The sequence below is a fragment of the Lampris incognitus genome, chromosome 13 (assembly GCF_029633865.1).
Source record: "Lampris incognitus isolate fLamInc1 chromosome 13, fLamInc1.hap2, whole genome shotgun sequence".
Taxonomy (NCBI): domain Eukaryota; kingdom Metazoa; phylum Chordata; class Actinopteri; order Lampriformes; family Lampridae; genus Lampris; species Lampris incognitus.
In genome coordinates, this window is record NC_079223.1 from 15,444,440 (window position 1) to 15,468,170 (window position 23,731).

The following is a 23,731-nucleotide window of genomic DNA, read 5'->3' on the forward strand; positions in this document are numbered from 1 at the left end:
ATAACAATTTTTACACAGAAACATGTGCATCATCATGGTTAAAGTGAACTCTACCTTGGTTTATGAATAAATATTGCATTCCTTATACAAATCTCAGCAAACTCTTCTCTTGGTCCCTTCACAAGATGGGACATAGATCCTGTTTTTTGTTCTTGATCCTGTCTTCTCACTCTTTTGTGTATTGCAGTGTAGTTAACACAACAGTGAGATGTAATCAGCTACAACCTATACTGGAATCTGATTCTCTGGGCATGCTACAGACAGCAGAACCAAGACTACATACAAATGTGATCCCTCCACTGGCTCCCAGTTGCTGCCTGCATCAAATTCAAAACCTTAATGCTTGCTTACAAAACAGCAACAAAAACGGCTCCTGCTGACCTGAATGCCCTCATTCAGGTCTAGACTCAGTCCCACTCACTACACTCTGCCAACAAAAGGCACCTGGCATTTCTGTCGCAACAGGGCCCTAAGTCACTAGCCAGACTCTTCTCTTCTGTAGTTCCCCGGTGTTGGAACGAGTTACCAAACTCCATTCGATCCACTGAGTCCCTATCCATCTTTAAGAAGCTAAAGACCCAGCTCTTTCTCGAACACCTCCACACCTGATGGTATTAAGAAAATAAGAATAAATCACTTCTATGCACCCTATGCATTGCCTTTGTGCACTGCCTGTTGACACCTATGTCCTATCGGACTTGAACCTAGTGTTTTGGACACTTACTTGCGTTGTCACCTCCTGACTAGATCCTTGCTTGTGTTGCATTAACTCTCAGATGTATGTCGCTTTTGATAAAAGCATCTGCTAAATGAAATTGTAAAAGAAAAGAAAAAGTCAGCCATTGTTAACATCACCTTGACATGGCACTCCCACAATCTGTTCAGAGAGGAATCCTGTTCACTGATGTAATACACTGCCCATGTTGGATTCTTTCTCTCCTAATTTTTTCACACTGCCACCTCAGTTACACGGTTTTTCAATATAGGGTTCCTTTACCTGATCTTTTGATATCTGTCTATACTGGGGGAAAAAAACCAAGCAAAAAGCCCCCCAAAAAATACACAAGTTGTCCGTTCATTTTTATGGTGTAGCCTGCAATGAGAAGTTCACAGCCGTTACATCGGCCTTCAATGGGACAAAGAAGAGCTCAGACCCTAAAGTAGTCGTCGGGAGAATTGTGATCCATGTCCCGTCTAGTTAAACGTGTCATTAATGGAAGTGCTGACAGAAAACCATTGGGCTGCAGTGGTCCAGAGTCAACGAGACAGGAAATAGATGGGAGTGTTGCAGCGGCAAGGAGGCCCTTATTTCTTGATGACTTCCTCTTTCAGCTTCTCAGCCAAGTGTTTCCTCTTCTGGAGCTTCTTCTTCTCCTCAGCAGACATCTCCTATAGATTAGATTGGATTACATTAGATTAGATTAGAATAGATAGATTAGATAGATAAGAATAGAGAGCGAGAGAGAGACAGAGACAGAGAGACAGAGAGAGGAAGGGGACAGAGAAGCTGGACTAAGTACAGTGCTCACCAATCAAGACAAAAAAACACCACCTGACTTCATCGTGTAAATCGCTCTTTGCCTTTCTACTTGTTGATTTAGACAAAATGTTAAGGAAGTTAAAAAGCAGGGAAAATACTCAGGAGTTAATGCCAAGCATACAGGGATAATGGAACTTGGGGGGGGGGGGTATGGGAATCTGTCCATACTACACCATCTTCCTAAAGTCTGATTCATTTATACTCGCAAGTAAAAGTGATATCCAGAAATTGCATTTCACAGTGTTTCTTACAAGAGGTATGACAAGTTTAAACCATGCTTCTCATTTTGAAATAGCTCAAGAATAGAAATTGGTTAGCAATGGTTTGCTGCCTTCAGCCACATTCCATGTGAATATGGCCACATGACGCCACATTCTTGACACTTTGTGGAAGTGCTGTGTCCAGGTACACATGGTGTTAATCTCAGTCAAAACCAGCAGATGGATCACCTTGTGTTTGGAAGAGTTGGCAGCATGCTGTGCCGGTGGAGGCGGGGTACAGGCCCCATTCCTCTGGGACTCACCCAGTGCCTCCTGACAACCCAGGCCAGGCAGGTGGGAATAGGGCACAAGAACCAGAAAAGAATTAAAATAAAGAAGCAGGGGTTGGGAAAAAATAAGTGAAGAGGGGTTAAAATTGGGTGAAATCAAGAAAGTATTAAAATAGGTCACAAGAAAGTACTGAAATGGGGTCTTGAGAAAGTACTGAAGTGGGTTAGCAATATCATTGTTTTACCATCCCCTAATTCGCTGATAACAGATTAAAAATCAAGTCTGCATCCACCCTAATTAAGCAAATTGCTATTTTGATGTTCACTCTACATCGAGTTAATCAAAAAGCAAACTGACCTGACCCCAAACCAAGGCTGAACAAAATTGCACTACAAATTATTGTGCAGGTACATACAGAAGTATAGCGCTGCCTGTTTGGGGAAATGTACATCAGACTATGTGGAGGGGCGGGGAGGAGTTATGTTTACCGGAGTGGAGGGTGTTGGTGTCGGGTTGGAAGACAACTCGTCCACTGGCGCTGTCTGTTTGGTTTTCTGCTGCTCCTTCCTGAGGGCCTGCAGCTTGTCTCGCTGCTGCCGCAAATACAGCGCCCTCTGTTGGAGCTGCTCCTGTTGCGATGTTGACAACTCCTGGAGGGAGGGAGGATAAAGGAGGCACAAAAGTGGACAAATGCAAGCAAGCCAGACACACAGATAAACGGACAGGCGTGTTTTGGTTTGGAATTCTTTTGTAGCAATATTTCAATAATTACATTTTTGGGGTTTAAGTACGCCCTACTTAACACCAAAGCAATCAAACAGTTGAACAAGCAGCCACACTCTGTTGGATTGACCGAGAGGGATCATTCACTATGTTACTAATCTTGACTTCACAGAGTCAATACTGAACAACCATAGCAAAGCTCTTAGCTTAACTTCAAGGAGGAAAACAGATGTTCATTCTAGCTACCCTAACTCACCTGGTCGCTGCCTCTCTATTATAAATGATCACTCTCAGGTAAGCAGACATTTCTGGCAGTCAATGGCCAGCTCGCTAATAGTATTTGAATATCCTGACCGACACATCTCTTGGCTGTCATCAGAGTCTATGCCTGCTTGCCCCCACTGTCACTAGTGTCAAGACTCTGTCCATGACTCTTGGAGGGGGGTCCGAATTCATTTTTATAGACTTGAGGTCATTCATGATGAAGACGTAACCTGGAACAACACCAAGTACCACCACCCTCTGGAACACAAACTGAGCGTCATCAGAACTCTGCAACACAGAGCTGACAATGTGCCCAGCAGCACTCAGGCCCAACGGGAAGAACACAAACACCTGAAGGGAGCTTTAAAAACCTGCAGCTACCCCAGTTGGACCTTTGTGAAAACTGCAACATGTTCCAAAAAGACCAACCGGGTGAGCGATGAGGAGAAAAGGAACAGAAGGAATAACATAGTCATCCTCATCCCGTATGTTTCTGGGGTCTCCGAGAAACTCAGGAGAATTTTTAACAAACCCCGCATCCTGGTATACTTCAAACACGCTCCAACAAAGACTGGTTCATCCCAAAGATTGTGTACCACACTCCCAAAAAAGCAATCTGGTGTATGCTGTACAATGCAATGACGATTGCACTGACCTATACATAGGAGAAACCAAACAACCACTGCACAAACGGATGGCCCAACTCAGAAGGCCAAACTCCTCAGGACAAGACTCAGCAGTTTATCTACACCTAAAGGAGAAGACACACTCCTTCGAGGACAGCAACGTACACATTTTGGACAGGGAAGATAGATGGTTTGAAAGAGGGATGAAGGAAGCCATCTATGCGAAACTGGAAAAACCATCCCTCAACAGAGGAGGAGGTATGCGTTACCACCTATCTCCCACTTACAATGCCGTCCTTTCATCTCTACCCAGGAGACTCGAGAAGCTTAGCCTTCAAGAACAACAGTCGGTCACTAACGGCTCCAACGACTCATGACCACTGAATGGAGCACTAACGAAGTCGAAACTAACACCCCCAACGACCGTCTCTGCTTAACATTGGATCACAAAGTGCCACCAAGAGCCATCGATACCTCTGATAACGACGGGCGTTGCTACACATCGGAACACAAAGAGCCATGGACATCGTTAGCTCTGATAACGACTCCAAAGAGGATAGATATCTGAGTTTCATCACCAGCCAGTCGGACTAGCTTGGTCTAGTCAGAAAGGCACGAAGTGATGAAGCCTCTTGGATGAGAGGCGAAACGTCTTCACGGATATACACTACCGTTCAAAAGTTTGGGATCACATTGAAATGTCCATATTTTTGAAGGAAAAGCACTGTACTTTTCAATGAAGATAACTTTAAACTAGTCTTAACTTTAAAGAAATACACTCTATACATTGCTAATGTGGTAAATGACTATTCTAGCTGCAAATGTCTGGTTTTTGGTGCAATATCTACATGGGTGTATAGAGGCCCATTTCAAGCAACTATCACTCCAGTGTTCTAATGGTACAATGTGTTTGCTCATTGGCTCAGAAGGCTAATTGATGATTAGAAAACCCTTGTGCAATCATGTTCACACATCTGAAAACAGTTTAGCTCGTTACAGAAGCTACAAAACTGACCTTCCTTTGAGCAGATTGAGTTTCTGGAGCATCACATTTGTGGGGTCAATTAAACGCTCAAAATGGCCAGAAAAAGAGAACTTTCATCTGAAACTCGACAGTCTATTCTTGTTCTTAGAAATGAAGGCTATTCCATGCGAGAAATTGCTAAGAAATTGAAGATTTCCTACACCGGTGTGTACTACTCCCTTCAGAGGACAGCACAAACAGGCTCTAACCAGAGTAGAAAAAGAAGTGGGAGGCCGCGTTGCACAACTGAGCAAGAAGATAAGTACATTAGAGTCTCTAGTTTGAGAAACAGACGCCTCACAGGTCCCCAACTGGCATCTTCATTAAATAGTACCCGCAAAACACCAGTGTCAACATCTACAGTGAAGAGGCGGCTGCGGGATTCTGGGCTTCAGGGCAGAGTGGCAAAGAAAAAGCCATATCTGAGACTGACCAATAAAAGAAAAAGATTAAGATGGGCAAAAGAACACAGACATTGGACAGAGGAAGACTGGAAAAAAGTGTTGTGGACGGATGAATCCAAGTTTGAGGTGTTTGGATCACAAAGAAGAACGTTTGTGAGACGCAGAACAAATGAAAAGATGCTGGAAGAATGCCTGACGCCATCTGTTAAGCATGGTGGAGGTAATGTGATGGTCTGGGGTTGCTTTGGTGCTGGTAAGGTGGGAGATTTGTACAGGGTAAAAGGGATTCTGAATAAGGAAGGCTATCACTCCATTTTGCAACGCCATGCCATACCCAGTGGACAGCGCTTGATTGGAGCCAATTTCATCCTACAACAGGACAATGACCCTAAACACACCTCCAAATTGTGCAAGAACTATTTAGAGCAGAAGCAGAGAGCTGGTATTCTATCGGTAATGGAGTGGCCAGCGCAGTCACCAGATCTGAACCCCATTGAGCTGTTGTGGGAGCAGCTTGACCGTATGGTACGCAAGAAGTGCCCATCCAACCAATCCAACTTGTGGGAGCTGCTTCTGGAAGCGTGGGGTGCAATTTCTCCAGATTACCTCAACAAATTAACAGCTAGAATGCCAAAGGTCTGCAATGCTGTAATTGCTGCAAATGGAGGATTCTTTGACGAAAGCAAAGTTTGATGTAAAAAAAATCTTATTTCAAATACAAATCATTATTTCTAACCTTGTCAATGTCTTGACTCTATTTTCTATTCATTTCACAACATATGGTGGTGAATAAGTGTGACTTTTCATGGAAAACACAAAATTGTTTGGGTGATCCCAAACTTTTGAACAGTAGTGTATACCAAGTCCAGTTGCACTCGATTCAATTCCTTTGGATACTCCAAATAATAGACTCACACTATTCATTGATAAATAATAATCCAATCCACTGTCTTTACCGAAAAACACGTTAGACTATTGGTTACAAATGGCCCAAGGAGAAATATTTTTTGTCTTATATAGACGGTTTTAGCATCCCTCTATGCGGAAAATAGGTGGAAAATCAAGCCATTTAGATTTGATTCCTGACATGTGACATTGGTACTTAATTTAAATAGGAGCTAAGGAGATGTCTAATTGCATAAAAGTGTACTCTCAGAAAGATGAGACCAGTGGTATGCTGTAAGTTTCAAAGAGGCTGGACATTTTTCTGAACCACCTAAATTAGCTGATTAGTAAGTAAACGACTTCTCTGTGAACTAGCTACTCAATATTCATTCACAGATTTTCAAAAGATAGTCTCCTTTTTTATGACCATGAAGGCCATAATAACTGCCTTGTGTCACCCTATTTTGATAGTTGATGTCATTGACCAATCACTGTTGTCACCTTCCATCAAAATTGGGGAAAATACATGTAAAACACGGGATACTAATGGAGGGGTGGTTATGGCAGAAATTAGTTGAAAGGGAGGAAATACTGGTGGGGCTTTCTCAACATGTCTAACATTGAAACAGCCCAATTGAAATCGTGATAAACTCACAGTGTATGGTCTGGAAATGCCAGCCTCCTTGCGCGCCTCCTCCAGCCATACCTCCGCCGCAGACTGGCCGCCGCTGCTCTGTTCTCTGGGGCTTGTGGCGTGGCTGACAGGAGATTCCCCACCAATCGTTGGAACCCTCTCTGGTGGAAGTGCTCTGGACTCAGCAGAGTTCCTGCTGTGCTCTGTACACACGTTTATTCCATTAAATTGGATAACCACCGCTAAGACAGCATTAACACAGTAAGCACATTCTTACTTGTGCCATGTACACACAAGATATAAATAATGCACTGCTATATTTAAAACGAGCCACATACTGTGACAGGACTTATTAAAGACAAAGTAGTGGTAATATTGGTAGAATGACCTCGTGAAAGAATTGATCAAAAAGGATTGATTCAAATAACAGATTTCGTTGACAAATATTACACTGAGGTAAATAAACTGGGGAAGGGTAGATAATACAAAGCGGATCTCTTGCAGCTGAATTCCTCCATTCCATCATATTCTGGTGACACTGTATTCTTTGTGCAGTGTAAGTATTTTTCTGCTGAGAGTGGCAACCACTGCAGGAAGTCATTATGCATGCAAAGTCCATGTTGTATAACCTTATTTTTTTATATTGTTAACTCAAAACAAATAAGAAGTGTGTATTGTGAATTTGGTCTAAGAGTGCAGGACAGATTGAACATGGATGTTATGTTGAACTACCTGTTGTGAGTTTAGATGGACTAGGTGAGCTCTTCTTGGCTGAACTTTTCTGATCTCTGCCTCCATCTTTGGAAGCCGACTCGCTCGCTTCTTTTCTAACAGGTTTGCTGTTTTTAACCTGCAGGTGGAGAATGGACAAGCTACGATAGACGATAAAGGAGTAGCCTGAAATCCAGGGTACATAAAACCTAATTTTTCTGTTCTGGCCAACAAAGTACTGCAGAGCAGAGGCTTATAAACTATCATGAACTCTCAGCTCGCTGAAGACTAGTGAGTTACAGCTTGCGTTACTGGAGATTTCACCATGAAGTTCCTGGCTTAACAGTATTCAAAATATCCACCAAACAATACAGCTGTCACACATTTTCCAAATGACTCAATTTTCTTCTTTTTCTCTCACTGCTGTGTAACCAGCTTGTCACGTCCCACACATTGTTCAACACACTGGTAGAGGTTTCACACAATAGTCGACTAGCTGACTATCAAAACCACTAGTCAACACTGTGCGTAGCTGTAGCCTAATTGTTCATCTGTGGTTTTAGTACTGTGCAGTAATAAAGCAGGTGCAATGCATCTACAGCAGACATGCAGCTGAGGAAGCTGTGGTTCCAACATACATTTGTTGGAGCAATCATTTTCTACGTTATGCCATGTTAAATAAACAGAATTTAAGGCATTTAGAGAAAGAAAGACTCCCACTTTCCCTGTGTTTCGGTTTAACAGGTGAACATATTAACTGGTCAATTTTTAGTGACGGCAGTTGTTGAAAAGACAAACAGAACACAGTGTCCTCCTAAAAGCTTTTAATTTCACTTTTCCTTTACAATTTTAAATACACACTCCTCCGTGTTTAATACCTAAGTTAACCATTTACACAAGTTAAATTGTGCTCAGCGAGACTCACTCACCCCTCATAACGTTTCTTATGATGTGGTAAACAAACCACTGCTGGCAATGCAGCTGAATTTTATACCATTATCCTCAACTGAAAAGTGACCCATATTCAATCATTTAATCTGTAATGTTATAATCTTAAATACCACATTAGATGCTAGTGCTCTGCTAATCTGTTTTTCCCCCATATTGAAAGTAACTTCAAGAAGTGTGAATGCTTCTTGTTGACGACACCATTTCATTTACATAATGTAGGACAAAAATGACCAGACGATACTGTATTGAACATTCAACTTAGATAATTCAAGGCTTTTAGGCTTTTCAGCAGCTGCCGTCACCACGACAACCACAGACACACTCGGCGGAAAGTCACCAGTTAACAGTCACTAGTTAAACTCAAACACCTACAAGAGAGCAGTCGCGTTGTTACTGCAGTCAAACAGGATCTCCAGCTCAGGCAACCTTGCTGGGGGTTTAGTCCAATCAGATTGCAGCTCATTGTAAACAGCCTCTCAGAGCCAATCGAGGACTCTGCTATTTCATCTACCCCAGGTTGGTCCCGCCTACATTACTGGTTGCATTTGAGACCTTTTTGACGAGAATTGATCGTTGTTATTGGGTGAAAAAAAAAATCTTGCGATTAATCGACTACGATTTGGGAGTAGTTGATGACTACTAAAATGCAGCAGCCACGAATGCCCTACACACCGGTAACTGACATCCAATTGGTTACAAACTAGTCAGGTGACCGATTAGTCAATATTATTGGCTGCCAATAATTACACTGTGTATGCAATCATAATTAATTACATTACTACTCATGAGAATCAAACAGGTTAGGATAATGTTTGACCTGTATTAGTGAATGATACTACATGAGCAATCAACTTTAAAAGGCAAAAAAAAAAAGACGGTTTATAGTATTAATGAAGCACAGATACCAATTTTAGCCAGGTGCAACATCTCAGTGGTCATAACAAAACAGGGTAATTTATTTGTAGCTCTTATTTACATTAATGAATGGTGGAACTGTTTAATAATGAAAAGTAGATATTATTAGCGCTAGGTATTGGCAAGAACCTGACGATACGATACGTATCACGATATATGGGTCACAATGCAATTGTATCATGACACATTATGACACGATATTGCGATACATTGCAATAATCTACTTAATTTACTGAAAATTTTAAAATATAGTTGAAAATAAAAGTTGCTGTGTACTTCCTAGGTAGTCTAATATTTACATCTCATTATATTTTGATAACTCAATGGACAAATTGAGTCAAAACTATTTAATCCATCCATCCATCCGTTATCCAAACCTCTTATGCTGCTCAGGGTCGCGGACTCGTTCGGATGCTGGAGCCTATCCCAGCAAAATTTAATTTCCAAATTTATAAGAACGGTATTTGCACTGTACAATGCACACTGTGTCACTGAAGTGAAATCTAGATGTCAGAACATCATATGAAAATAAAGTGTGCATATTAAGTATTCTTACTGTGTCACCGTTTAAAACATGATTTTTTTTTAAATGTACCAATATGAGGGGCAGGAAAATTGAAAAAGTATTGTGAAAAAAATATTGCAATACCGAGCTGTATCGATTTTTTTTTTTTTTTGCACAGCTCTAGATATTATATTGCAAACATTTTTTATCAAATGTCCCCTAACCACTGATGATGCTGGTTATCAGACCCCTCTCACTATCAGTCAAAGTGCTGGGAAGCAGCAGTAAAGAAGAGGTAACAATATATTCTAAGTGTTAGCATAAATTGTGGTGTAGTTAGTTGTGGGTTATCATTAGGCCACTTATTAATGTATTTTTTGTGTATTATATGCGTAATGCATTTACCAAGTCAATGTTTCCACTGACTAGAGATAGGATAATCACTACTGCTGTTGACCTGTCCTCTCAGCTTCGGCCTTAGCAGGGCATAGTCCACCCTCAGGTGATACACCGAAATTAAAAACGCTGTAATATTTACATTTAGATAAAATGTGGGCGTTCTTATCTAACTGAAGAAAGATGCTTGTGACAATTGAAAAACAGTTCAAAGAGCACAGCACACATTTAACACGACACTGAAACTAAAACAGTGAGTAGGTGTTATCTAAAAATGAACACAGGTAAGAGAATAAAAAAATGTGCAAAGAACTGTGCACAGTTCTTGATGGCTTACTTTGGCAGTGTTGCTTTGTTGGCTGGGGCCAGATTTGGCTTTCTGGGCTCCTACCTCTTCTGTCACTGGCTTATCGGAGCAGTTACTGGAGGTGGAGCCGACCTCCTCTTCCAATAGCAGCCTCCGAGACATCTCCTCATCATACTCCTCCTTTGACTTCCTGATGTATAAGCAGGAGTGTAAGAGAGAGAAATGTGATGCTTGTCCAAAATTATTCTGTGATTGCAAATTTGCACTTTTGATTCCTAGCTAAGAGTCAGGCCCTGCTCTAACCTAACTGTTATCCCAAGGTTAATTTTGCCCCTTTGCACAATACCTTACATTGTGTTGAGTTACGTAAATGCTTTAATTGAAAAAAATCTGTTCTCACTGTTCTTCAGAGTTTTCTAGAGCATTTAAGAGATGTGCAAATATGTGATTCTGTAAATCTAAGTTGACCTTTGCGTAAGAGCCCTCTCTGTCGAACCTTAAACAGGCATCACAATGTGCTAAATTATCAACTAACTACAGTGTAAAAAGACATTTGGAGATATAAGAGAATGGTGCAGGGACTTAAACAGTGATTCTCACTCATGTCATGCCCTAGCTTGCTTACAGGCCTCACCGGGGAGCCACTTACATAGAGATCCGTTAATTTGATTTATTAACAGCTTAATTTGCCTTAAAAAGAAACTTCCACCAACTATAAGCCATGTAAAAAGTAAGAGAGGGGAAAGGCTGGAAATAGGCACTGTAGTGTTTAAATGTTCTAGAAAAAGACTATAACTGGTTCAATTAAATGAAGGGACACCTTAATTATCATGATGCAATTTATTTTAGACTGCACCACTTACTTCAATTTTTTTTATCAGAAATGGTAGCCCAGTAATGGTGTTTGGTGATTTAGCTGGGCGAGCATAGTTTTTAGTAAGAGGCAATGTCTGTCTTTCATAACATACAAAAATACTGAGTGACTGCCTGAGCTTTTCAAGTTTATGACCAGTGAAAAACATATGAAATTTAAAATACTCTTACAGTACTTTTAGGATCAAACATGATTACTCAAAAGGTATTATTAAAAGATCATTGCTAGGTGAGGGTAATCAGCACGCTAAAAATGACTGCCACCTAGTTTGCCCCACAGGAAACTACTGGTACAAAAAAATTGATTAACCCTATTAAAGATAATTGGATTGATTAATCTGCTGGAGGATGTAAACCACATGAGTACAGAACAACTGGCACCTACCAAGGGTACCAGTCTACAGCTAGAGATGGCTACAGTATTGCAACTTGGCTGAAAGCTTACAATAAAATTCCTGACATACGTATTCATGTCATTGCTATGTGAACTGTAAATTGATTGAAACTCATATTGGTGCTAAGAGGTCATCCAGCAGTTATTTCCTCTGCTTTTGGGGTGACTTATGAATCCCTGCTGGCTTAGGACTCAAGTCCCCTAGTGTCTTAATAAATAAAAAAATAAAAAACAGCCTGAGGTGAGTCTACTGCCACTTTTCTTTTTAAGGCCACAATGGACTGCAGTATAGAATTTTTGCAAACATTAATTTGGCTGTGCATAAAATTCAATAGCTCCACGTAAACGGTTCAAGTTCTCTGATACGCCATGTGGTGCAACCTGGACACATCGTCAGTAATAAACCCAGGGTCACCAGGTGTTTCGGGTCTAAACATCAGACACCCTCACCTGAGCGATCCAGCCGGGGGTGATCAAACCCAAACTTGTGTGCAAGTAGTGCATTAAGCCACACGTCCCCCCTCTTTACCCAGAGCCAACGGGAAGCCTTTTCCACGGCTTCAAAGATGTTCTGAATGGCTCTTCTTCTTTGCACGCCACAAATCCCCAAGAGTCCCAGGACACGATGTAGAGACTGGCCTGCAAAGCCCCTGCAGCCCACTTCAACCGGCTCACAGTGGGCCTTCCACCCATTCCTCTGACACTTAGCTACCAGATCTGCATACCTGGCTCTCTTCCTTTCTTCCGCCTCCTTCATCTAATCTTGCCAGGGGACAGTTAGCTCTAGCAAAACCATTGCTTGGTTGCCACGGACATCAATAGTTCACTTTAAGGCTACATTTATCAAAATCCTACAGGCATCAGAAATAACAAAGAATTGAATTTACTATAGTATTGCTCCATTCAACTATAAATCCCATTTGGGCTATACAGTTTGTGCAATCTCCAAGATTTTGTCAGAATCATGTAGGAAGTATTTTTCACTCTATTTGAAATTGAAAGTATTTAAGACCGAGTAAAGGCTATATAGATTGCACTGCTAGGGATGAGATTTGAAATTTGTAATGGCTGTTGAAACTTGAACTTCGACATTGGAGTTGTTTTAGAGAGATGGCCAAATTTATCAATTTTCCATTTAACTGATGAACGCATCAATGAGCACATCGAGAAGGAGGGAGTGAAATTGTGTCATTTTTGTGTTGTGAGCTTTGGGTTTATGATTTTGTTGAGTGTTAGCCGAGGAGTCAGATTTAAATGCAATATCCTATCTGTTAGGGTAAATTTGATGTGAACCTAATTAATTTAATACATTTTACAGGTTAGTTTAATCATGCATGCAACACATATAAATCTGAATAAAGAGAGCCTCAACCAGGTCTTTAGGAATTGAAAAAACATGCCACGTTGAAGTAGACATTGGCATGCACTGTGTTTTCATCTGAATAGATATGCTGTAACAAATCTTAAAATGAGTAATTGCTTATTCTGCTTATTTCATCCATTCATTATCTGTACCCACTTAATCCAATTCAGGGTTGCAGAGGGCTGGAGCCCAATCCAGCAGCAAGTGTAAAGAAGGCAGGGAGACACCCTGGACAGGATCACAGCAGAGCCCACATATCTCGTCACTCACACACTGTTCACACCTCTGGACAATTTAGAGATTCCAATTCACCTAACATGTATGTCTGGAGTTTGAGAGGAAATTTATAGGGGGAAACAGGGTAAAATTACACAAACGGCACACAGGTGGGCTGGAATCAAACCTCAGACCCTTTTGCTGTAAGGTGGCAGTGCCAACCATTAAGCCACTGTGCCGCCCTGTTGTCTATTCCCTGTGCAAAATCAAAGACTACTTAACCATCCATTTAAAATTGAACATGTCATAGCATTAACTATATCCTCCTAAATGCGGCCCCATAGCCTTTTGCCTTACTAGTACCACAGCTGATCCCATAGGATAATGCAGTGTTGGTGAGCGCCCAAGGCAACCTAGGTAAGACAAAGGGGATAACGTTCCTATTTTTCTCAGTCGCCTATTTAGTGTCAATCCTTCAAACCTAAATTAGGGAGAGCCTAAGGAGCTTAACGCGCTGTGATCTCAATAGATGCAGCGCGTTCTACTTGGCCAGGCCACCGCTGGAGAAATCCCATTAGAGAGCAGGGGCAAAAGACTGTGGGGGAGCTTCAAGAACTCTGAAAACATAATGACTGTGGTAAGAAAAAGGAAACATGGCTAGAGTATAAGAGCCCTGCCACAGTAAAGGGTTCTGATGTTTCTGCACTGGTAATGAGAGCATTTTTTTAATGTGGAGACAGTTAGACAATCTTGGACAAGGATCGACAAACAGCTCCCATATAGAGGGATTTCTTTCATGTCGTGTTCAGTTTTCTCCATTGCTAATGGTGTCTTTCATAATGACATTACAATTGACTGCCCAAGTGTAATCAAGTTACAATCACTGAAGAGGGTATTTTTTGTTTAAACCTATGATATCACCAATGATATGTGATAATTACAGTGGTATTTGAGCACCCACAATTCTCAGGGATCGATTCCGAATCAAACAAAGCGGCCTGTGTTATTATGTCAGCACCTTCCCTACAACTACAAAAACAGCAATAAGTTCGATCTACAGGTGACCGAGGCTAATGTCAGTAAAACTTTTAAAAGGGTTAAGGCTCGTAAAGCTGCTGGCCCAGATGGCATCCCTTCCTGTATCCCCAAGGCATGTTCCACCCAAGTATATCAGGTTTTTACTGATATTTTTAACCTGCCCCTGTCATAGTGTGTGGTTCCACTGTGTTTTAAGAAAACCACCATTATGCCTGTAGCTAAGCAAACACCTGTCTCTTGCCTTAATGATTACCAACCTGTTGCTTTGACCTCTCTTATTATGAAGTGTCTGGAAAGATTGGTAATATTGTACATAAAATGTAACATTCCTGTTACCCTTGACCCATTACAGTTTGGCTATTGTTCTAACAGCTCTGTAGATGAGGCTATCTCACTTGCTCTGCATACTGCTTTAGTACACCTTGAAAAGAGAAATACCTATGTCAGAATGTTGTTTATTGATTGCGGATCTGCTTTTAACACAATTGCCATCCAAACTGGTGCTGAAACTCAGAGGTCTTGGTCTGGACAACTCTTATCTGTAACTGGCTATTTGATTTCCTGACAGGCAGGCCCGACTGTGAGAATAGGTAAAACATACTCATCTACATTAGTTCTTAGGACCGGCGCACCTCAGAGCTGCTTTCTAAGCCCCCTATTGTACTGTCTGTTTACACATGACTGTGTTGCCAAATATGACAATGACAGCATCATTAAATTCGCAGATGACACTACAATGATTGGACTATAATTGACAGTGATGAGAGGGCCTATAGGAGGGAAGTGAAAGATTTAACTATATGGTGCCATGATAACAACCTCTCTCTAAATGTTAAAAAGACAAAAAAAAATCATTGTTGACTTTAGAAAGATAAGAGGAAATCACATTCCTATTTCTATCAATGGGTCAGCTGTTGAAATTGTGGACTGTTTTAGATTTTTTGGTTTACACATCACAGACACCCTCACATGGTCTCTCAACACCAATTGCATCCTCAAGAAGGCACAGCAGAGACTGTATTTTGAGGCGTCTCAAGAAATTTGGTACCAAAACTCTTAAAACTTTTATCACAGTACCATCAACAGTGTCTTGACAGGCTGTGTTACAGTGTGGTTTTGCAACCTGACTGCTCAGGACTGCAGACTGCTGCAAAAGACTATAAAGACAACAGCCAAGAATCATTGAAATGGAACTACCACAACTTCATAATATTTACACCACTCACTGCAAAAGGAAAGCCCAAAACATCATTAAGGACATCAGCCACCCTGCTCATGTTCTGTTCTTGCTTCCAACTAAAAATACGTTGTCGGAGCATCAAATCAAATACCATCTATCTCAGTAATAGTTTCTTTCCACAGGCAGTTAAGTTGCTGCTAAGCTGACACACCCATATGCACCTTACATTGTTGTCATCGTGTACTTTTTATGTTGTGTATATAATGTATGAATTCTGTCTACATGGTCTATGTAGGTCTGATGTAGGGATGGTGCCCCTTTGTCCTTATGTCCTTAGTGTTAAGGCAGTGAGAGCAAAAGCATAAGAATTTCATTGTATACCAATACACATAATAATAAAACTGAACTTGAACTGGAGCTTGAACTTTTAGCTGTGATGTTGTAGTAACTTCTGGTAAAGCTGTTTTACGAGCTTATTCTGCCTGATCCGCTTGTTAGCCACAACACCATGGTTTTGTCTTCCAACTCGCCCATTACTGAACCTGCCTTCTTTTTCCACATTTAGCTGGCATGCTAACAAAAAAAAAAAACAAAAAAAAAGCCATGTACTGTGCAATTTTTTCAGGTAAGGTCCTACCAGACACTAAGGATTAAAATGAGAATAATCACAGCAATCTACACAAATAAACCTCACCATACATCACTGCAGTTCAAGTGTTTACAATGATAATAGGATCAGTCCATTGAGCCTTCTATGATTATTTTCTGCGACTACAGTGTGGTGTGTGTGTGTGTGTGTGTGTGTGTGTGTGTGTGTTGGTCCGTCTTACATAAGAACTTCTTGCAGGATCCTCATCTCCTGTTGCTCCAACTCTGTCATCACATCCACACCATCTGTCAGACAGTCTGGTAAAGCCCCTTTATATACACACACACACACACACACACACACACACAAGCAAGCATGCATTACATTGAGCTTTGTGTGAGGGGAGTGTCTGTCTGATTTTTAGGTATGGGTCTGTGTGGTAGTCTGTCATTGAGTATGTTTACATGGAAACCAATAACCTGATTAATGAGTGAACTCAATTAAAGGCAATATTTAAATTAAAGTGTTCTGAGTCGGAGCAATGCCTTTATCGGTTTATCATCAAGCTATTTGTTTACATGTACATGTGCTCATTATTTGTGAAGGTGTCTATCTGTGCACGTGACTGTCAGCCCTACCATTCCTTTCCTTGATGACCCTGAGGGCCTGTAGCTGCAGCTCCATGTTCTTCTGTACCATCAGCGAACGGAACATCTGGAAATCGTCTGTGGCCAAAACTGGCCGGAACACTGTCTGTACAACAAAATGAACAAAATGTTGTTGTACATACATCGTAGAAAGCAAAAGGAAGACATTTTATTTACTGAATGATTGGTGGCACATAAGATATGATAATGATATGACAAATCTATGCAGATAATGTGTGTTTTTGATGAAGTACTCTAAACTCAATAGTGGCAACAATCAGAACAAATACTCATTTTAGAAAGATATACAGTGCATCCGGAAAGTATTCACACCACTTCACTTTCCCCACATTTTGTTATGTTACAGCCTTATTCCAAAATGGATTAAATTCCGTTTTTTTTCTCATCAATCTACATACAATACCCCATCATGACAAAGCGAAAAAGGTTTTGTAGAAATTTTTGCACATTTATTAAAAATAAAAAATGAAATATTGCATGTACTTAAGTATTCACACCCTTTACTCAGTACTTGGTTGAGGCACCCTTGGCAGCGATTACAGCCTCAAGTCTTCTTGGGTATGAAGCTACAAGCTTGGCACACCTATATTTGGGGTATTTCTCCCATTCTTCTCTGCAGAGCCTCTCGAGCTCTGTAAGGTTAGATGGGGAGCGTCGCTGCACAACTATTTTCAGGTCTTTCCAGAGATGTTCAATGGGGTTCAAGTCTGGGCTCTGGCTGGGCCACTCAAGGATATTCACAGACTTGTCCCGAAGCCACTCCTTCGTTGTCTTGGCTGTGTGCTTAGGGTTGTTGTCATGTTGAAAGGTAAACCTTCGCCCCAGTCTGAGGTCCTGAGCGCTCTGGAGCAGGTTTACATGAAGAATCTCTCTGTACTTTGCTCCATTCATCTTTCCCTCGATCCTGACTAGTCTCCCAGTTCCTGCCGCTGAAAAACATCCCCACAGCATGATGCTGCCACCACCATGCTTCACTGTAGGGATGGTATTAGCAAGGTGATGAGAGGTGCCTGGTTTCCTCCAGACGTGACGTTTGGCATTCAGGCCGAAGAGTTCTATCTTGGTTTCATCAGACCAGAGAATCTTGTTTCTCATGGTCTGAGAATCCTTTAGGTGCTTTCTGGCAAACTCCAAGCGGGCTGTCATGTGCCTTTTACTGAGCAGAGGCTTCCATCTGGCCACTCTACCATAAAGGCTTGATTGGTGGAGTGCTGCAGAGATGGTTGTCCTTCTGGAAGGTTCTCCCATCTCCACAGAGGAACGCTGGAGCTCTGTCAGAGTGACCATCGGGTTCTTGGTCACCTCCCTGACCAAGGCCCTTCTCCCCCGATTGCTCAGTTTGGCTGGGCGGCCAGCTCTAGGAAGAGTCCTGGTGGATCCAAACTTCTTCCATTTACAAATGATGGAGACCACTGTGCTCTTCGGGACCTTAAAAACTGTAGAAATTTTTTGTACCCTTCCCCAGATCTGTGCCTCAATACAATCCTGTCTCGGAGGTCCACAGGCAATTCCTTTGACTTCATGGCCTGGTTTCTGCTCTGACATGCACTGTCAACAGTGGGACCTTATATAGACAGGTGTGTGCCTTTCCAAATCATGTCCGATCAATTGAATTTACTACAGGTGGACTCCAATCAAGATGTAGAAACATCTCAAGGATGATCGGTGGAAACAGGATGAACCTGAGCTCAATTTTGAGTGCCATAGCAAAGGGTGTGAATACTTATGTACATGCAATATTTCAGTTTTTTATTTTTAATAAATTTGCAAAAATTTCTACAAAATCTTTTTCACTTTGTCATTATGGGGTATTGTGTGTAGATTGATGAGGGAAAAAAAGGAATTTAATCCATTTTGGAATAAGGCTGTAACATAACAAAATGTGGGGAAAGTGAAGGGGTGTGAATACTTTCCGGATGCACTGTATCTGTCATCTTTTCTAATATATAGGGAACTCGATCCTCAAAAACAGACACACGTGTAAAAAAAAAACCTTGAGACGCTTAAGATGGTAACCCATAATAATGTTTGTCATTAACTAATTTTATATGAATAGGTATCAATTTCTTGGTACAGTGAAAATGTTCCTCAGGCATAAAACTCATCCTGTAGGCTGAAATTTCGCCCTAGACAAGACAAGTTGTGCTGAAATTCAAGAGTGAGGAAGGAAACAGTATTTTGTTTCATTTCATATACGCAAGTACATGAAGTGAAATGACAAAGTGTTCCTGATTCCTGAAGTCCTCCAAATACAAAATGTTAGCTCCTTGGTATATGCAGATACTTCGTTAATGAGATCGGATTTTAAGATTAAACATCTCAAAAGTTACTTTATTGTGCAGTGCACCACAGCAGGGAGTACTTCTAGCACAGGACATACTACACTATTATCCAAAAGGACCCTTTAAACAATATCTTAGGGCCAAGCTGAACTCTGGTGTGCCTCATATCGGCTAATTCTAGGCAAACTTGCCAAACACCAAAAAACTGCCTTGGTCTCTCTGTAATGCCTTCTCTTTCCTTATTCCCCCCTACTTCTTTTCTCAGTCTTTTGTTAATCCCACTCTGGCAGTCACCTGGGTAAATCCAGCAAGACATGACACCACAACACATCTCTGTGCACCTCACTTTCCTTCTTTCATCTGTATTTATTACAGTACTAGAGTAATAAATATTACATTTCAGCTGACACTGCACACCAATTGGATTGATTACTTGGAAAAAATATGAGTTGCACAGGGGAAAAAACGACTGACATGTTTTGTTTCTCTCTATTAGAAACATCTGTTGTCTGTCTTCATATGAAAAAGTTGATCACATCACTGAAGCACTTTTTTGGCCTCTTGTCTTCTTACCCTCTATTTCACTGCTTTCCCTTCTCCAAGAACCTCACTGCCTTTCTATCTACCTCTGGTTCCCTGTGAAAACAGAAGGAAATCTTGAATTTTGCTGCTGTTTATGTTCCTTTTCCAACACTGAGGACTTCAGAAGAGAAGAGAGAGGATACTGAAATAAACACAAGATGGATTACCGCCCAATCCTCCTACACCTAACTTATTTCTCTATCACTTCCTGCTCTGCATCACCTTCCTCCACAACCCAGCTCAGCTCAAAGTGTACGAAAACAGGAGAAACAGGAAACCCTGTCCACCTTCATCACCATGAAACTGAAAGTGAAAAGTCCATAGTAGGGACATGACGTTACTCTGTGTGAACTGAGTTTGGTTCAATGCGAGAGTCAAAGCACTTTTGTGGTACTTGTTCTTAGCACTTATTGTATTCACTCATTAAAATAAAATCCCTTTCTTGCACTTTTACTTTAGCACCGGTTTTGCTCTTAGATGCTTGTTTAGATGCACTTATAACCTCTGATGACTAGTAGTTCTCCTGATTTCCTAAGTTAAATGCACTTATTGTAAGTCGCTTTGGATAAAAGCGTCGGCTAAATGACTGTAATGTAATGTCATGTAATGTAATGTAATGTACAGACCCCGTACACACTCTACACTGGCAGTACTTAGGTCATGGGTATAATGTGTCTTTGTCATGGAATGGGATATGAATGTGCTGAGTTTTCAGATGTTGAACAGCCTATTAAAGTCCCTACTACATTAAATTTTGTACTGCTACTTCAACACGTTTTCTTAAATGCACCAGGGGAATCATGCACCAGGGGAATCAAACCTCTAAAGTTGGTAGTTTTGTAACATCTAGGCACCAGCCTTTGTAACAAATGGGCACCCACTCAATCCACTAGCCACATACCTTAAACACACTCGTAACCCTGTATAGTCATGGTCAACTGCAGGCATATGCTGCTGACTACATGACAGTTAGCACTATCATATGATCATTTGAAGATGTGTATTGTTCCAACTGTGAAGTGAGTTACTGAAGTAAGGGTAAGGACATTCAGAGCCTCCCCAACCATGTTAAGCTCATTGGCTTTATTTTGTTTTATCTTACATTCAGTCAATTAGCATTCTTAAGACTTAGATTACTCAGCAGCATCACATTGTCATAGCTGTACAGTAGGCAAACTCCTAAATTTAGATTCAGGTTAAAAGAGGGTGAATAACATGAAAATAAGCCTATGACTAGAGTTAAAGAACAGGTGTGGAGTGTTTCTGCAAAATCAAAATCGATTTTGGCTGAGTTGTGAGAAAATACAAAAGCCCCCTTTAGATAAGAGAGCCAACAACAGCTGAATTTGAAAGAAAGACGCCCCTCTGCTGCTTAAATTGATTTACGACAAAAGTAAAGTTTAGCCAAGCTGGTGTAGGTCTATGCCACCCTCAGTTCTTCATTTAGGTTATTTGGCAGGGTGACACAGGTGAGCTAACAAAAAAGGATTGCATAGGAGCTAAATGTACCTGCAGGGTTTTGGACTTGGCAAAGGGAGAGGTGCAGGCATCCAGAAACTGTTGCTCGTTGATGCCAACCTCCTGCATGTAATTCTCCAACAGCTTCTCCACCTAAACAAGCAAAGCGGCTTACATTAGCCCCACTGGTCAGTGAGTCAGCAAATTGGAAACCGATGACTAACGGGAAGAAACAGAGGTACAACACAATGCGACAAGGCAAAAAAAAAAAAGAAAGAAGGACCCTGAATTGATCCAGCTACCAGATCAATCACACGCCTATCAATGGAACGCGTGGTGTGTACACATCAAAATGTTGCGGGAAGAAGTGTGATCGTGGATCATACTCACCAACTGCTTATACTGCTGATGTATTTCTGTGTATGTCAACTTGTTTTCATCTTCGTCATCAAAAACTGAAAAGAGAACGCAAAAAAAAAACCAAGTCGGTATGCAGCTTTACTGTCAACACAAATATGTTTAGCTACTAAAACAGTTTCGTCAAACAGCAGATTTTCATGCATTCGACTAATCTGGGCTGACACACAACGCGTTGGGTTCGAAACCAGTTTTCAACGCAACCCGAAGTTGTCTTCCACGAATAACTGAACGTGTAGGGTTTTAATAAACGCCATGGCTCCAAAGACCAGCAGATCCCAAACCTGGCGAGCGAGGGTAACGTCGTCCTGTGCGCGTTTACAACAGCGGCGTCGTCATACGGTTATAACGCCACGTAAATATCTGCACAGTCTGTCCCTTTGACTCTCATGTCATAAGGTGCAACGCGGCGTCCTTAGGCGAGACGGGGCCATTGCGACTGATGAAAACAGCTGCTTGGTGCTTGGTCGATGTTTTCGTTTTGTCCCCCCCCCCCCCCCCCCCATCACTGCGCTTTCACTTAACGTTAAACGCGTTGCATTGCACATTATTGATCAGAGTGCGATATATAAATCCGGACTGATTGATTGGCTGATTTACTGCAAAACCCAAACGACCGAAAACACACCGCCGCAGTCACAATTTAGCGGTAGCTTAGCCACGGTGCTTGCAGGCACACCTGGCACGTCCCCAAGACGTTCAAGGATCCGGCAAGACAAAAGCCCTTTTAAACGTATTTATCGGTCTATTTACCTGTGCATTTGTTTTCCATAAAGTCTGTGACGGGGATGACCCACTCGGGACTTCCCAGATAGCCGGCGATGCTCTCCACCACCCACTCGCTGTCATCCTCAGCCATGTTGGCTGCGGACTAAAAACACCCGCAATCCGAGGATCCTCAGATCGGCGTTTCTGTCTGCGGTGCTGCGTGAAGGACTACAACTCGAGGCGAGGGCAGACATTTGGTTGAGTCTATCTGAGAGAGCTCACGGCGGCCGTCGATGCCTCCTCTTCTGTTTTTCTTTCTCCCGGGTTGAAGGAACTATCGTCGGATGAGGAGAAGCTCTCCGGGCACGAATGCTCGTTCATGAGTAGACTGTCTGTCCGTAGGCGCTGACGCCAGGTTGGTTGCTGAGGTAACCGTGACGTCACGGGTACGTCAGCCCCGCGACGCGCCTGTCCACTCCGGGCGCCAAATCCCCCCCCCCCAGGATTCTACTTCTATTTGGAATTTCATCTGTCATCGCGTTTTTTTGTTTTTTAACATCTAGGTGGCCTAAAGTTCATTCTGCTTTGTAACTGTAACGATCACGGATGAATAGGCTTGGTAGCTAGCCCTTGGCTAACGGGTCGTACCCCTTAGCCGACTGGTTAACGTAGACGCCCGTGGTACGGACCCGTGTTCACGTCCCGGCTGAAACGGTTCTCGGACTGCCCTTTAGCCGATTGGTTAACGTTGTCGCCCGCGGTGCAGGAGATACGGGTTCGCGTCCCGGCTGCGGCGGATTCTCGGCTGCTCCTCGAATTCGCTACTTAACTATTGACTAATCCAGCGAAGTACCGGAAGTTAACAAGTTGCCGTTACTGCGGTGGCGCTTGCCTACAATACGCGCGCGCTTGAATGCAAGCTGTGCTAAGAAGTGAACAATGTTCTACTTTTATCTTTTAAACATTATTCAACGTTACATTTGACAACGATGTCTAGGAAGTCGGGAAGAAGCTGTGCCCGTTGTCTTGGCTGGTCCAACAGTAGTGGCAAACTTCAAGTTTGGAAAAAGACTGACTGCGAAATACACAAGATGTCTGAGACCATACAGTTTACATAGATTCCCTGGCCGTGCAGAAGACCAATATATTTGCCAGAAGTGGATTAAGAATACCAACAGAAAGGACTTTGTTCCCAATAAAAACAGCACGGTAGGTTTTGGTTAACAGTCGACAATCTATATTAATCTCACAATGACTAACGTTAGCATGCAGCTGCCTTGCCTAACATGGTGAAACACGTCTTTAAGCTAACACTGCTTAGCTTACGTGAAGTTAGAAAAGGTTAGTGGTCCCACATAATACATGAACTCAACCAGCTAACTGGCGTTATCGTGAAACTATATAACGTTAATTGCTCTAACGTTAACTGACAGCCCTATGTTTAATAGTGGAAGTGATTTTTTTTAACCATGGAAAACTTGACAGTCAATAGGTCCTTTTAGAATGATGTGTTCATTATCTGGCAGAGTGTGCAATATTTGGCCAACCCATCCGAAGCTCAGGTAATTTTGACCCTCTATTAGAGAC

At 41.9% G+C, this 23,731-nt stretch overlaps 1 protein-coding gene across 3 annotated transcripts; it reads right to left on the reverse strand.

Moving 5' to 3' along the window:
* cfap36 (cilia and flagella associated protein 36) lies at positions 1-22,514 on the reverse strand. Of its 3 annotated transcripts, XM_056292037.1 has the most exons (11): positions 22,190-22,514; positions 21,410-21,474; positions 21,071-21,172; positions 16,668-16,782; positions 16,271-16,358; positions 10,407-10,566; positions 7,324-7,441; positions 6,613-6,794; positions 2,520-2,681; positions 1,990-2,073; positions 1-1,389 (listed from the first exon to the last, which is right to left on the reverse strand). In XM_056292037.1, the coding sequence occupies exons 1-11, from the start codon at positions 22,293-22,295 to the stop codon at positions 1,306-1,308; spliced, it is 1,266 nt and encodes a 421-aa protein (XP_056148012.1). In that variant the 5' UTR covers positions 22,296-22,514; the 3' UTR covers positions 1-1,305. The 3 variants fall into 3 exon arrangements, with proteins under 3 accessions (XP_056148012.1, XP_056148013.1, XP_056148015.1); XM_056292038.1 differs by lacking the exon at positions 1,990-2,073; XM_056292040.1 differs by lacking the exons at positions 1,990-2,073; positions 7,324-7,441.
* Positions 22,515-23,731: the final 1,217 nt, after the last annotated feature.